At 49.7% G+C, this 13,792-nt stretch overlaps 4 protein-coding genes, besides 3 other annotated features; 2 read left to right on the top strand and 2 right to left on the bottom strand.

Moving 5' to 3' along the window:
* The first annotated feature begins 3,078 nt into the window (after positions 1-3,078).
* Positions 3,079-3,089: a sequence feature (Short protein (FFUJ_08858, CCT71893.1) was converted to a misc_feature.).
* A 96-nt stretch (positions 3,090-3,185) lies between these two features.
* Positions 3,186-3,240: a sequence feature (Short protein (FFUJ_08858, CCT71893.1) was converted to a misc_feature.).
* Positions 3,241-3,296: 56 nt separating this feature from the next.
* Positions 3,297-3,302: a sequence feature (Short protein (FFUJ_08858, CCT71893.1) was converted to a misc_feature.).
* A 2,005-nt stretch (positions 3,303-5,307) lies between these two features.
* FFUJ_08859 (related to tol protein) lies at positions 5,308-7,722 on the top strand (the record flags this gene model as incomplete). The annotated part of the gene is made up of 1 exon (XM_023580393.1): positions 5,308-7,722. One exon carries the CDS (start codon positions 5,308-5,310, stop codon positions 7,720-7,722), a length of 2,415 nt encoding a protein of 804 aa, XP_023433175.1.
* Positions 7,723-8,454: 732 nt separating this feature from the next.
* On the top strand, positions 8,455-9,882 carry FFUJ_08860 (related to L-lactate dehydrogenase (cytochrome); the record flags this gene model as incomplete). XM_023580392.1 has 5 exons in its annotated part: positions 8,455-8,509; positions 8,558-8,901; positions 8,948-9,408; positions 9,460-9,668; positions 9,719-9,882. The coding sequence occupies 5 exons, from the start codon at positions 8,455-8,457 to the stop codon at positions 9,880-9,882; spliced, it is 1,233 nt and encodes a 410-aa protein (XP_023433174.1).
* Positions 9,883-9,950: 68 nt separating this feature from the next.
* FFUJ_08861 (related to nucleoside-diphosphate-sugar epimerases) lies at positions 9,951-10,916 on the bottom strand (the record flags this gene model as incomplete). The annotated part of the gene is made up of 1 exon (XM_023580391.1): positions 9,951-10,916. The coding sequence occupies one exon, from the start codon at positions 10,914-10,916 to the stop codon at positions 9,951-9,953; it is 966 nt and encodes a 321-aa protein (XP_023433173.1).
* Positions 10,917-11,298: 382 nt separating this feature from the next.
* FFUJ_08862 (uncharacterized protein) lies at positions 11,299-13,525 on the bottom strand (the record flags this gene model as incomplete). XM_023580390.1 has 5 exons in its annotated part: positions 11,299-11,966; positions 12,015-13,072; positions 13,124-13,233; positions 13,283-13,423; positions 13,472-13,525. The coding sequence occupies 5 exons, from the start codon at positions 13,523-13,525 to the stop codon at positions 11,299-11,301; spliced, it is 2,031 nt and encodes a 676-aa protein (XP_023433172.1).
* Between the last annotated feature and the right edge of the window lie 267 nt (positions 13,526-13,792).

Raw genomic sequence — 13,792 nt, 5'->3', positions numbered from 1 at the left:
TTTAATCAGCCAGCCAATTATGTTCTACCCATAAAGGTCGTTTTAAGCCCAAGATATAAGAATACATCTTGTTTTCACCCAATTTGATGTATTTCTGTGGTATTTTTCCATCACGTCACTATCGTCATGCGCCTGCCCTATCTGGTTTTGAGAACCCGGATAGACAAGTGAGCACCTTGATGGGCAACCCTGATGTCTTTTCCAGTGCCAACACCACCAAATTTGATGCGATGGCCTCGAAAAACAGCCAGAAACAGAGTTGATCTCGGATATTGTCGATGCTGATATAGTGTGCGTTGCATCATTGTTGCCGCGTCTAGCGGGAGGACCCTGGGGGTTGTTGATAAGGCTGAGACGGTGAGAAATGAGTATAAGAATGAGGGCGTCCCTTGGTTTGGCTCTTGGAGTCTTCAATATGAACAAGCACTTGCTAGGTGATTGATCGTCAATGACAAGAGAAAGTCTTGAATCGCCCTGGCTATTGGGGAGGCTACTTCTCTGGTCAGTGTCAGTTTGCTATACCCGAAAAGTACCATGGATCGAGGGACTCGGGTTCTTCCATGGGAGTAATACAACAGCAGCTCAGATACCCTCAGCCACCAGCCTCGATCATCACGGAACCCGTCTCTTGTATCGAGAACTCGTCTCCTTTTGTTCATCGCCTCCTTCGGTCTCCCTCGGTACCGACCTCGACTTCGACCCGGACTCAGCTCAACTTCTCAGACCGTGGATACAACATTTACCTCACCCACGTCCTCTCACAAGGTCCACGACCAATGGCCCCATTATCACGGCCTTATTACTCTTGAGTCTCACGACGAAGCCATATCCCTGAGTCCCCCCACGAGAGATATCCCGGCCCGACTTTCCATCATGATACAAACTACCCAGCCGAGTTCCGAGACCTTGTCTCCATCCCACGCCTTGAGATTATTATGACTGGATACAAGACCAAATCGGGCGTCATTACTATCAGCTCAGACCGGGCGGGGAGACTCTTGTTGGCCCCTTATGGAGACGATGCCTTGATCCCGGATTGCCTCCGTGTGATAGCGGACTTTGGTGTGTGATGATGATGTAGCGAAGTAGTTGATGCTCATGATGAGATGATGTTGTTCCGCCCTTGGTGTGTTGTAGAAGGGCAGATGAGGAGACGCTTGTCTTTACCTGATCCAATATTGATCGCTTCACCAGAGATACCTGGTGTTGAGGACAGTAGGCATTCTCATGTCCTAGCATGATCGTCATGCACGGATGTAAGTCTCCGCCGTTATCTCCTACGTCTCAGCTTTTTTCTTTCTCTAGCCCCTCTTTCTCTCCGTTATTTCCCTCGAGATATCTTGTTTCTTATTATCATGTTCGTTTGCCGCGTTAGACGTGGGTCACGACAGCTCATCGTTTCCCATGGATCAATCACACACCCTCGAGCCCATTTACACTCCCACGTCCGCATCCACACCTCCGGTAGCCCGATGGGTTTCCCATGACTAAAGTCTCATTCACGGGCGCAATAGTCCTACGCTTTCTCCATTGCTTTGGGATATACTTTTACTACCTTGTGTTTCCCATCCTCGCTTTGTGTAAGAGGGCCCAACACACCAATCATTGCCCAATCTTGCCAAAGATGCATGCGCGGGATGCATGCATGAAAGGTACGGAACTAATCGACTCTGAGCCGTCAACGTATTGGCTTTTGTGGTCCCCATCCATGCCCATGTTGTTCTCGATTATCCCTCATCGATCCGTCTCACTTATGCCTATCACACTCCGTTGGTGTTGATAGGCTTGTTCATCACACTGGCTCGTCACGTTCACGTATCACGATGATGAACTAGTCCTCGCCGGGCATCTACTGCATGATTATCTTGGCTGTTGATTATCATTCCAGCGGCAGGCGTTACCAGATTGTTGTTGGCTTCACTCTAACATGATCATCCATCAGACATAGCTCGTCTGCTATTGGTTGCCTCACATTATCATTGTCTTGGTTCCCTACCCCACTCGGCGAATAAGTCCAACTCTTATTCCTCTCACATGTTCATATCCATTCTCATCGCTTCCTCTTACACCTTCTCGCTCTGTGTGTACCCCCATCCGGCATATCTATTCTCTTGATTCGTCCACGTACAGGGCAAGACGTCTCGGTAGGCCCAAAGGGGAACTACCCCGGCTTCGACGCAGGGTCTCGAGGTACAACATCTTTTCCCTCTTTCTCTTGCAACCCTAGCTCAGGCCCCTACTCACCGGTGTGGACAATGGACGAAGCTATTTTAGTCAGTCCGGCTTGAGCCTTTCCAAAGCTCTGTCGTCGCTGGGATGAACCCCCACTCCCAAGTGTCCAAGTTCCATGGAAGCATGACTTGCTTCAGGAGCTGCCTTGTCCCTGGCAGCTACACTGAGCTATCGGAAACCGGCTCAAGCTAAGACATCCATAGGTACTGGGCATATCTCGCGAACTACATCTGCATGCGTTACGTGGCGATACCACTACGATGTCAGCGGCAGGCCTCAGTAGCATGCCAATCCTACCTTTTCTGGAAAGAAACCACCAGTTCCACATCTGCTGCCGTTTGTTTCAATAGGCGCAAGCCTGCGTTGCAACACCGGCGGCCATGAAACTCATTTCGCAGTGGCTGCATCTCGGGACGGCGCGAGTAGAGCTTGAGCTGGAGCTTCACGGTGGAGAGCTCTCCCTGTAGTGGAGGCTCGGCGCAACCACTATGCATCATCTCGGCCTATTACAGAAACATGGGCATGCGGGGTGAAGGTCACTTTGACTTGGGAGGACCCTGAGACTTGATTGGATTCGAGACAAGTTGGTGATGCACATGGAGTGGAGTCACTCCCACCTCCATACACGCCCATACCCACGCTGGATGCGATAATCAGACAACTGAGAGATGGAGTTCGATCGAAGATGGTTGAGAATATGAGGATCGGAAGAGTATAAGAAGGGCGCTCCATCTCGCTCAAGTCGGGTTTTGTTCATCATCCAACAATCTCACTTCAACACACACACACACACACACACAACACTTACAACTTTTTTGAAGACCTTCTTCACCAACAACTATCAACATGTCTCCCTGGTGAGCTCCTCTCAATCTACCGCTGCATCTTGATGGTCATCGAGCCTGAAAGAGTTGCAACGGTGAAGCATCGAGCATTTGACTAACATTATCTAGCTCTTGCTGCAACCACGAGGCCTCTAGCTGCTCCACCAGCTGCTCTTGCTGCAAGGTTAGTTCCTGCCAGACTCCATACCATATATTGAACAGTTTCTAATTACTCAATAGCACTAAATTCCTTCTTCCATCACCAACGACACTCAGCAATGACAACCATACTCGCATGCCTCTAAGGGCCATGCCTCCAGGATACGATACAGGAGGACATCTAATGCGAGCTCAATGAGCAAGTCGGATGGACAGGTACAATGGAAAGGAAAGAAAGAAACGAGAGACATGCTGGTGATGGACTGGGACCGCCAACTTTCGATGGCAGCGCAGTTTATAGACAATTGAAGCTTGCATGCCTTGAACATGTACCTCATCTCATGTGACATCTTGACTCGCCTTGCATGAATCTTGACAACAGTAGCTAGATCTCGATACTCGCGGTTGCTTTCGGGACGACATGATATCGTGCATGGTGAGGATATTAGAGTTTCCTAGCTCTAGGCTAAGCGATGTCACACGTAAGAGATAGAAGCAGATGATCCTTGAGAAATCTGAGATAGCCGCTGCAACCGTTAGAAGCTAAGCTGGAATCATACTAGAGATGGATAAGATCAAGAACGAATTAACCCCTCATTCGGGCTGTTTCATGGCGACGGCCGAGGAGATGGCGTGGAGGCGCGCGACGGTCCGGACTGACGTAGGCGTGATATCATTTACTCGATGAGAGGCCATTTAGATATGAAAAAAGACAAAGTAGTGAAGGAGTTTGTGAGATTGCCACATTATCGTGGTGATATAGGGTAGAGTCGAGACAAAAGCAATGTTCCCCGCTTCAAGGCTGACATGATCTACACCAACCTGTTCAGTGCAGATGGATCCATGGACTCTATATATGCCCTTTGAACTCTAGGCTCGATGTCTTGATGGAATCATTTTTGGACAGGGCAGTGTTTTGACAGTGAAATCCTGTTGTATACATGATCTATCTTTGGCTGCGGATCAAATCAGATCCTACAGGGTCCATCTCGTCAAAGCGTTTGATCTGAGTGAGATTCAGTGATCGCTGCGCCATAAAAGGATTGAAACCACCTAACAACCCACTTGTACAGCTCACTCATGCCTACATGTGTATCCAATACAGAGCACATTCGTCAGTAATTGTGAGGCTGTTTCACAATCATCAAATTACGTCATCGTCAATCTTCGCACTCTGCATCTTTTTCAACCCGCCAAGTGACCGCCAAGTGAGGCTGTGTATAACCAGCCTGGTTCACAAAAAAAACATTTTACTTTTGTCAAATGCAGTTTTATTCAGAGTCTTTTTAGTGGTGTTATCGCCCAGGTTGAGAATTAACTGCGCGTGGGTGTCTCAGTTGATCCTTGCTGTGTTCATCTCGGATCGAATCTCGCTGCCGCTTTTTCTGCCAATATCTAATTTGAGGCGAGTAATATACCATCAGCGACTCTTTTCTCTTATATTTGAAAGAGTCTCTTCTTCTTCACTTTCTTCTTTACCGCTTGTTTATTTCTTCTCCTTCTTTGTCTCCATCACTTGGCCCCCAAGCCCCGCTTCACGAACCAACCTGCGCCGCGTCCGAAGGAGCTTGACAAGTTTAGTTTCTGTTGGTTGTGTTGTATTGATCTCGAAATAACCGCCTGATATTTTAACTTGGCAGCGGCTCTGCATCTTTTTATAGCGACCGCCTACGTACTCATCATCTACTCAGTACCTTATTCTACATCTCGATTCCTCCCTTTTCATTTTTTTCTTCAGCGGCTTTATTCCCCTTATTTAAACGCCACTAATAAGAACTATCCCTGTTCCTTTTCCCTTCATTCTTTTTTTATCCTTTGGCGCCAGCGCCAAGAGTGGAGAACCGGAATCTAGCAGCCGAGACGGGGGTCAACGACACCCGGTTTCCGCCCGAGAATTCACGGAGCTTCAACGGCGCCAAAACGACTTCAATCTTCGGGCAGCCGAACCCAAATCTCACCAAATCTCACTCGCTCATCGTTGTATGTGACAATGCCGGATATGCTGGACCCAGGCACACCAACCATCACGCCTCCCGTCTCTCCAGGCGGTGGCGTTGAGAGGCGTCGGTCACGGAACCCTCTCAAGAACATGATGCAGCATCTCACTGTGGATCCTCCCCCGGCTGATGACGACCGAGAGCCCAGGAGAGCTTCTCTCATTCGGAGGATCAGCTGGCGCAAGAGTCGCAGTCCTTCAGCACATTCTGATAGATCGGGAGGACAGCCGCAAGATCCTAATCTGTGCACAGCGTGTGCGGGCTGGGCGGCTGATATCGACTCTACGTTTGACACAATGGATGATTTCTTCATGAGAGCTCTGAATCCGACATCTGCGGATACGTTTGAGAACAAGGAACATTCACTAGGTCGGTTAAAGGAGCTCGAAGAGAATCGCTTCATCACAAAATGTCCCCTCTGCAAGCTCTTTCTCTCAGTGCACATTCCCAGCGAGGGAGAAGGCGATCTGTATCTCTCCGGTTTCTCAAGTCGCGATACAAATTACCTCATCGACAACCAGAGCATGTTTGAGCAGGGCCACTCAGCAAAGAATAAGATCAAAGGCGTCAGTCCAGCATATCTAGGCGTGGTCCCCAAAAAGAGCGGTGATGGAGCGTTGAGCTGGGATGTGAGCGCTGATTGGTTCCGTGGGTCTGGTATGCTCTATCGAACAATGCCTGAGCCACCAAATGAACTTCTCAGTGCCAGATCAGAAGGGAAACATTCACGTGCGAATTCCATGACCGATAACGCTGGTTGGCAGAAACGTGGTATTTGGGGTCGTGAGTTGGAGGGTGTGATTGATATGAGCATTGGAGTGGATTGGCTACGGTTTTGCGAATTCTATCACCAGGGACGATGTGGCCGAAAACCCGTTACGCGGGAAATGCCGGGTTTCAAGCTCGTCGACTGCGCAAAGAATCCTCCCCAGGTGGTCACTGCTTCCATCACAGAACGATATGCGGCATTGAGTTATGTCTGGGGAAACAAAACGACGGAAACATGGCCCAAGGTTGTATGGGATGCTGTCATCGCGACCAAGGATCTCGGTATCAGATATCTATGGGTTGATCGTCTATGCATGGCTGAGGTTCAACCGGCAGAGCGGATGCAGCAGATTGCAAGGATGGATGATATCTTTGAAGGCGCCATATTAGCTATCATTGCAGCTTGTGGCGAGGACGCGGATTATGGTCTTCCTGGTGTTGGATCACGAACACGACCGGCTCAGCCAAAGTACGAATTCGTCAACTCCAACATCACACTTGTATCGAGTCTTCAGGATCCACGATTGGCGATTAAGAACTCAACGTGGTATCAGCGAGGCTGGACATATCAAGAAGGTCTCCTTGCGAGACGGCGTTTGATCTTTACGGATCAGCAGATGTACTGGGAATGTGAGGGCATGTGCTGTCCTGAATCACTCATCCTACCCCTTGAGTATTACCACGACATGGAGGAGCAGCGGATGTGTGACTTTATGCGTCCTGGTCTTTTCAACGGTGTTTCATTTGTTGATGGCAGCTGGGAGCGTTGGAAGAGACTACCAGGCAAGGCTGAAGATCCAAGCACGCTTAGTATCTTCCGAGAAGCAGACCAACACATCGGAAACTACACACGACGAGACTTGACGTATGACCGAGATTCGCTAGATGCGTTCCTCGGAATGTTAAGACGTCTCGAGACGACTGTCGGACGCGGGAAGATGTTCAACATCCTCGGCATTCCCCTCTGGGCACCGCAAATGGATCAAGGTCCAGCGGTCCAAGGCCTCCCACGCACTCGCGACATCTTTGCTCTCTCAACATGTTTCTGGCACCACAAAGAAGGCGTCATCGCCACGAGACGACCTCACATGCCCAGCTGGACCTGGGCAGGTTGGAAAGGCCCCGTTGATCTCTACTCCTCTATCACAGTGGTAGATCCCGACACGAAAGCCGTCCAACGCAAGCATAACCACCATCACTACGTCTCCGCCACGCACGTATCGCGCAACGATCCTAATTCTATCCGCTGGACGTACTCACCCAACATCGTCCTCGTCAACCGCGACGGAAGCGTAGCATATGACTTTGGCGCCTCGACCGCCGTAACTGGCATGCCCCCCTCCCCACCGAATCTTCACACCCGTCCCTACGGCATCCACGTCCCCAACCCTTTCGTTCTCGACCGCGTAAAAGCCCGTTCTCACCCTGACGGATGGATCTTCAACCGCGTCAGCGTAGATGTACGGATGAGTCGCGGGGCGGGTTCAATGCGCGAGTACATTGAGCGTCACGCGCGCGGTGAACAGATGACGGTGCTGTGGTTTGTAGAAGAGGCGCTTGTTATGCTTCTTGTTGTGGAGAGGACGGAGAGGGAGGGCAGGATCGTGTGGGAGAGGGTTGGGAGGATGAGGATGGGATTTCCAGAGGAGGCGAAGGATGTTGTCAAGAGGTGTGGACGGTTGGAGAAGATGGTGGAGGAGTTGCCGCTGAGGAGATTGGGAGAGGATATTGTTATTGAGTAGGGGATTGTGTTATTAGGGTAGTATTTATTGTAATATCAGGCATTTTCGAGTGAAATAGGGTTTTGTCGAGTGAAGCCAGGAGAGGCTTGGTGAATGAACAATTGAAGCTTTCGCTTATAGTTTGCTTCGCTCACTGTGAGTCGGGCAAAGTTGTGCTAGGAAGACTTTCTACAAGACATTAGTGAGTTAAGCCTGCGTACAGCTTAGGTCTTGATCTTCTCATCATGACTTGTTCAGATCATAGTCTCAGATCAAGAAGGGAACTGAGATATTGAGAGCCGTGCCAGTAGCTCGTTGGACTTCAGCACCCCGACAATCGGCTTCGCATTGAGACCACAAACAAATAATGAGATAAAATTTAGATAATGTGAATTTCTGGATGATGATACAAATTTCTTGCTTCCATCTATTCGTAAGTGAGTGCTCGTTGGCTCAGTTGAGGCACATCGGAGAGAAGACCGAACAAGGCAAATCTGGAGCCCTCGGCCACATGACCGTGTCGATGCCGCGGTGCCACTCGCGCCAAAATAGCCCGAGAGAACGGGCCATGATGAAAGGTGAGGAGTCCGATTGCGGGGACTGATGCTGCACTAAGATGATCTACGGATACTACCTAAAGATATAAGAAGACGGCGCATGATGAGCCGACAACTACGATATAAGTATTATCTCAGTCGAATACTGTAACACTCAGCTTTATTTCAGTGACCAATTGCAATTGTAACCGCCATCATGAGTGATCTCGCAGCAATGGAGTCTGAATCTCCCAATATCCCACCCCCTCGAGGTACTCACCTCACTCTCTCATACAACAAACACTCACTGACATCTCCAGAAATCCAACTCCCCTCCTCCGTCCCAACCCTCGATCAAATCATTTCAGCAAACGACTTCTCCCTCGCCGCGCAAAAAGCGCTATCACCAAAAGCATGGGCCTTTTACTCCTCCGCCGCCACCGACCTTGTCACAGTCTCCAAGAACAAGGAACTCATCCGCCGAGTCATGCTGCGCCCAAGAATTCTACGAAATGTCGCTGAAGTCAGTATCAAGAGAAATATCTTGGGTCTCGAGAGTAAGGCGCCGTTCATCATGTGTCCTGCTGCCATGGCGACGCTGGCGCATCCGGATGGTGAGCTTGGTTGGAGTAGAGCAGCTGCTAGTGAAGGAATCTTTGAGATCGTATGTCAAAAGCTGTTATTATATGAGATACGGGCTAACCTTGTAGATATCGAGTAACGCTTCTTACTCTCTCCCCAACATCATCGGTGCAGCACCCCAAGGTCATCCCTTCTTCCTCCAACTCTACGTAAACTCCCACCGCCCCAAGACAGTCGAACTCCTCCGCCGCGCTCGCTCCCTCGGTATAAAAGCCATCTTCGTGACTGTCGACGCCCCCGTTCCCGGAAAACGCGAGGCTGATGAACGAGCACCCCAAGCCGTTGTTATAAAATCTGCCATGAGCGGTAGTGAGAGCAGTAAGGATGGCAAAGGCAGTGGACTCGGACGGTTGATGGGGCAATATATCGATAAGAGTCTCTCTTGGGAGGATTTGGAGTGGATAAGACGGGAGAGCTCTGTGCCGATTGTGCTGAAGGGTGTTCAGACTGTGGAGGATGTTAAGTTGGCGGTTGAGTATGGTGTTGAGGGTGTTATGTTGAGTAATCACGGTGGGAGATCTCTTGATGGGTAATTTCACTATCATCCACTTGAAACGGAAGGTTTCTGACAGATTTGCAGTGCTCAAGCTTCCATTCTCATCCTTCTCGAAGTACGGAAGCGGTTCCCTGAAGCATTTGAACATCTTGAGATCTTCATTGATGGAGGCTTTGAGCGCGGATCTGATATCCTCAAGGCTATTTCCCTAGGGGCTACAGCTGTTGGAATTGCAAGGCCGTTTTTGTATTCGCTGGTGTATGGTCAAAAGGGTGTTGAACACCTTTCACAGAGTAAGTTTGACTGATGGTGTTTTTACGGGAGTGACTAACATGCTGTTTAGTTCTCAAAGATGAGCTTGAGACTTCGATGAGACTTGCTGGTATTACTAGCTTGGATCAAGCGACGCCTGAACTTGTTAATACTCTGGATGTTGACCATTTGGTTACTTCTGGGCGTATTGAACCGAGTTCAGTATCACGAAGAGTAAGGTCTTCAAAGCTGTAGGAAATAGGTTGGAAATATTCAGTATACCCATTATGAATTGATAGATAGAATCACTTAATAATAAGATCCTACGATGAAGCCTTCAATCTCTCCTGAAAAGCCTTGACAGCATCAACCAACTCCCCATCTCCATCCAACCCGAGCCCCTTGGCCCTACTCGCATCAAACCACGGCGGCCAACTCTTAACAATCTTATACAGCGCCTCATCCTGCTCCTCTTTAACATAACCCACCGCCTCTTTCCCACCAACTTTCTCAACAGCATCGAGAATATCCTGTACACTAACGGTAATACCGGGAAGATTCACAATCCTCGACTCTCCAAACTTGTCCGCAGGTATATCCTTGATCTTGATCAGGTTCTTGATAACAGTCGCAGGGCTGCAGATCCACATTGATATGTCCTTCGGCACGGGGAGGACGTTAGGGATGCCCTGCAGACTTTCGCGAACAATACCTGAGGCGAAACTCGACGCTGCGGCGGAGGGCTTTCCAGGCCGTACTACCACCGTCGGCAACCTCACGATGCGCCCGTCGATCAAACCCCTTCTCGAAAAGTCATTCACCAACAACTCAGCAATTAACTTCTCTGCACCATACGAAGATCTCGGCTGCGGCAGTGTCTTCTCGGTAACATATCCCTCCTCGGGCCCATAAATAGCACAAGAACTCGAGAATACAACTTTGACCCCGGGGAGTTTATTCCTCAGAGCATCGAGAACATAGCGGACTGAATCAACGTTGACTTTAAGACCGAGATCGAGATTTGCTTCTGATCCGCCGGACATGAGCCCGTGGAAGAGATAGACTGCTTGGAAGGGCTGAGATGTTACGAGTTGCTCAACGACAGAGAGGTTGGTGAGATCTGCGGCGAGAGAAGTTATGCGTTGGGCGTGTTGAGCTGGGACGGGAGGTTCAGAAATGTCGGTTATTGTGAGATGGATTGAGGGTGAGGAGTTGAGAAGAGGAGCTATGATTTCTTGGCCGATGAAGCCACCAGCGCCTGTGATGAGGATATGCTGTGTATTGGCCATTTTGGTGTTTGGTATAGGTAGGCTAGTGATTGTGTTAGTGATGGGTGAGAGTGAGTTGTTGTGTTTAAATGGTTGTTTGATCGGATAAGATTGATCCACTATCGCGGGGTGAATGAGGTTATCCGTGTCCCCCGCAGAAGATGATGCGGAGTCGACGGAACGAAATCCGAGATGGACAAACTGTGGAGAGGATCATCATGTACATTAGGGAGCAGACATGATACATCTATAGTCATGGTTCACTCAGATACGGGATAGTTATCCGATCACGGAGCATCTTTCAGCCCTTACAACGGATAAGAATGATCTCTTCAGCTTCATACCCAAGTCCTATCACGTACAAACAACAAGGTATTCCCAAACAAAACGCCCATTATCCATCCTATTGCGGCCTCATCCCATAATCAGCCTCAGGATACGTCGGAAGCGACTGTCCCGAAGCATCAACCGTAAACATACTCGGATCGAACCTAAAAACCGGCGAAAGCCCAAAACTCATATCGTAGTCAAAGAACGTATCCCCATCCATGTCAGTGTACACCTGGTTCCCCGGCATAACCATGTCAACATGCTCAACTGCATTATTATACACCGCAGGCTGCACCTGTCCCAGATCCGGCGTCGCAAGCGTAGCAGTCATGCGCTCCAGCCCGCCCGCCATGAGATTCGCAAGATGCCACTTCCCAGCCTTGAGCGACCTAAACTGCCGGACCAGATTCGTCGTGAGGTCGTGGACGCGCTGGCGCTCGATGAGATCGCTGCCGTACTTGACTGCCACTTTTATGAGGAACATGCAGGCAAAGGCCGTCATGGAGAGCATGTACGAGGGCATTCCTACGATGCCGACTGCGACGTCTGGGTCGGTTATTATGAGGTCGATAATGGCGGTTGCGGCGTTGACGGCTTGCATGGCGCAGTCGAGGAAATAGTGAGGGATCGGGGCGTCGTTGGAGAGACCGCGGAAGATGTGTGAGTAGAGATGGATCTGGGCGAAGTTGTAGTGAAGAATGGTTCCTTTTCGAGGGAATGAGCCGATTTGGGTCCATTGCTCTGCAAGAGGTTAGCATAATTTGGAGGTGAGCGTTGATGTCGACCTACCAGGCAGTTCTCCCATCCATCGAGTATACCACTCATCCAGCTGCCGTCTGAACTGCAGTATATGATTCAAGTATACCCTCGGAATCGGCTCCCCCTTATCCGTCCCAAAGAGCTCTCGAATGTTTCGCAGAATACTAACCAGCATGACCTGGCCAGTCAACCGCTTATCTTCCTCCGTCGCAACCGGCGATTTTAAGAACTGCTCCCATCCCTGAATCGACGAATCCTCCTGAACAATCGAAGGCCGTCCATACAAAGTCGCAAGGTGCTGATCACAGATATACAAAATATACCACAACCGCGCGCAATCCGCCGCCTCCTGACTCTGCTCCTTAATAGCCTGATTATAGCTATTATGTAAATTACACTCCGCCGCGCGTCGAATGGCATATCCTGAAAGCATCCAAGAAAGATCACTAAGCCAATATGAAGCAACACACATAGCACGAAGATAATCACGATCAATGCGGCGCTCAAACATTGACTTTTCCATGAGCCGTCGGAACTCCCCACTGCAGATTCCGTAGATGTTGTCGGCTTTTGGGTCGTGCAGTGCAGCCACTGTGAGTGTTGCGGCGGAGAGAATTGGACTTTTACGGCGAAGCTCTTCGAGGGTCATGTACCGACAGCCGATGCCGTACATATACCGATCCAAGCGGTCGCGATACAGAGAAAAGAGACTTTCTGCATCCGCTAGCGAGAGCGCACCGCGAGCGATAAAGTCGTTGATAGCGTTTCCCTTCTGAGCTTCGGGGTTATCGGGTGATCGAAGAGCACTGAGTTTAGTGAGGGTGTAAAGTGAGTGAATAGGCACATAAGGAAGGCCCTCATCTTCGGGCGTCGCTTTGGGTGAGTTATCACATGAAGGACCGCGGAATTCCTCTTGTGATACTGAGAGCTGATGTGACGTATTTGCATGGTCGTCTTTTGGTGGTGACCCTTCCTCGCGGGAATTGATGCTTTGCAGGGGTGGCAGTTCAGGGAGGTTGAGTTTGGTCATGACTTGTCTTAGAGCGCTGTGCATTTGCTCTAGATCTTGCACAACTGATTCGGAGAATCTGAGGAGTTGGTTATTTATGAGACGGTGAGTGAGGAAGGGCAAGGCTTACTGTGACTTTTCATCCATGATAGTTTGGAGACTTTTGCTCAAGACACAGCCTAGATTTCTCTCTGCGCATCTTCGACATGGCGGGCCACTTTCATCCATCAAACATTTGATCTACCGCACAATTAACTCTCACTCTTACTTTGCAGCTTCTTGGTCTCACCTTGTGTTTTCTACATGCTGCACACGCCTTGATCTTGCGTGAGATCTGAGGAACAGTACCGTCATTGGACACAACTCCCGTGATGCTCTGCCGATGAGAAGCAGTTCTCCCATTCCCATTTGGACGAGCTGGTGTCGGGGCCTATCTTGTCAGCCAATTCTCATAACAACCCAAGACATCAAGACATACCGCCGCATCAGCACTGGTCGCTGCAGCAGAGTCCGACCACGTTCTCTTGGCCATCATGAATCCTTCTGTTTCCGTCTCGAGTCCCTCAATTGGCCGTGTCGCGTGAATGAGTCGATCCTCACGACCAACCCCTGAACACCTGCAGATCGTCAAGAATGACACGCAGAAGCACGAAATCGCTTATCTCTTAGACACACGCTCATCGGCATATGCATAACGCAGGGGTTAAATACCCAGGGGGAATTGATTGCAGCGTTTCGGCAAAAAGAGATTCAGGTCTTCAGGTTAAAAAGAGTCAGGCAAATGTGCAAGTTAAATGGG

The sequence above is a fragment of the Fusarium fujikuroi genome, chromosome FFUJ_chr07 (assembly GCF_900079805.1).
Source record: "Fusarium fujikuroi IMI 58289 draft genome, chromosome FFUJ_chr07".
NCBI lineage: Eukaryota > Fungi > Ascomycota > Sordariomycetes > Hypocreales > Nectriaceae > Fusarium > Fusarium fujikuroi.
Note: the sequence above shows the minus strand (reverse complement) of the source record. Positions and strands in the feature narration are given on the sequence as shown.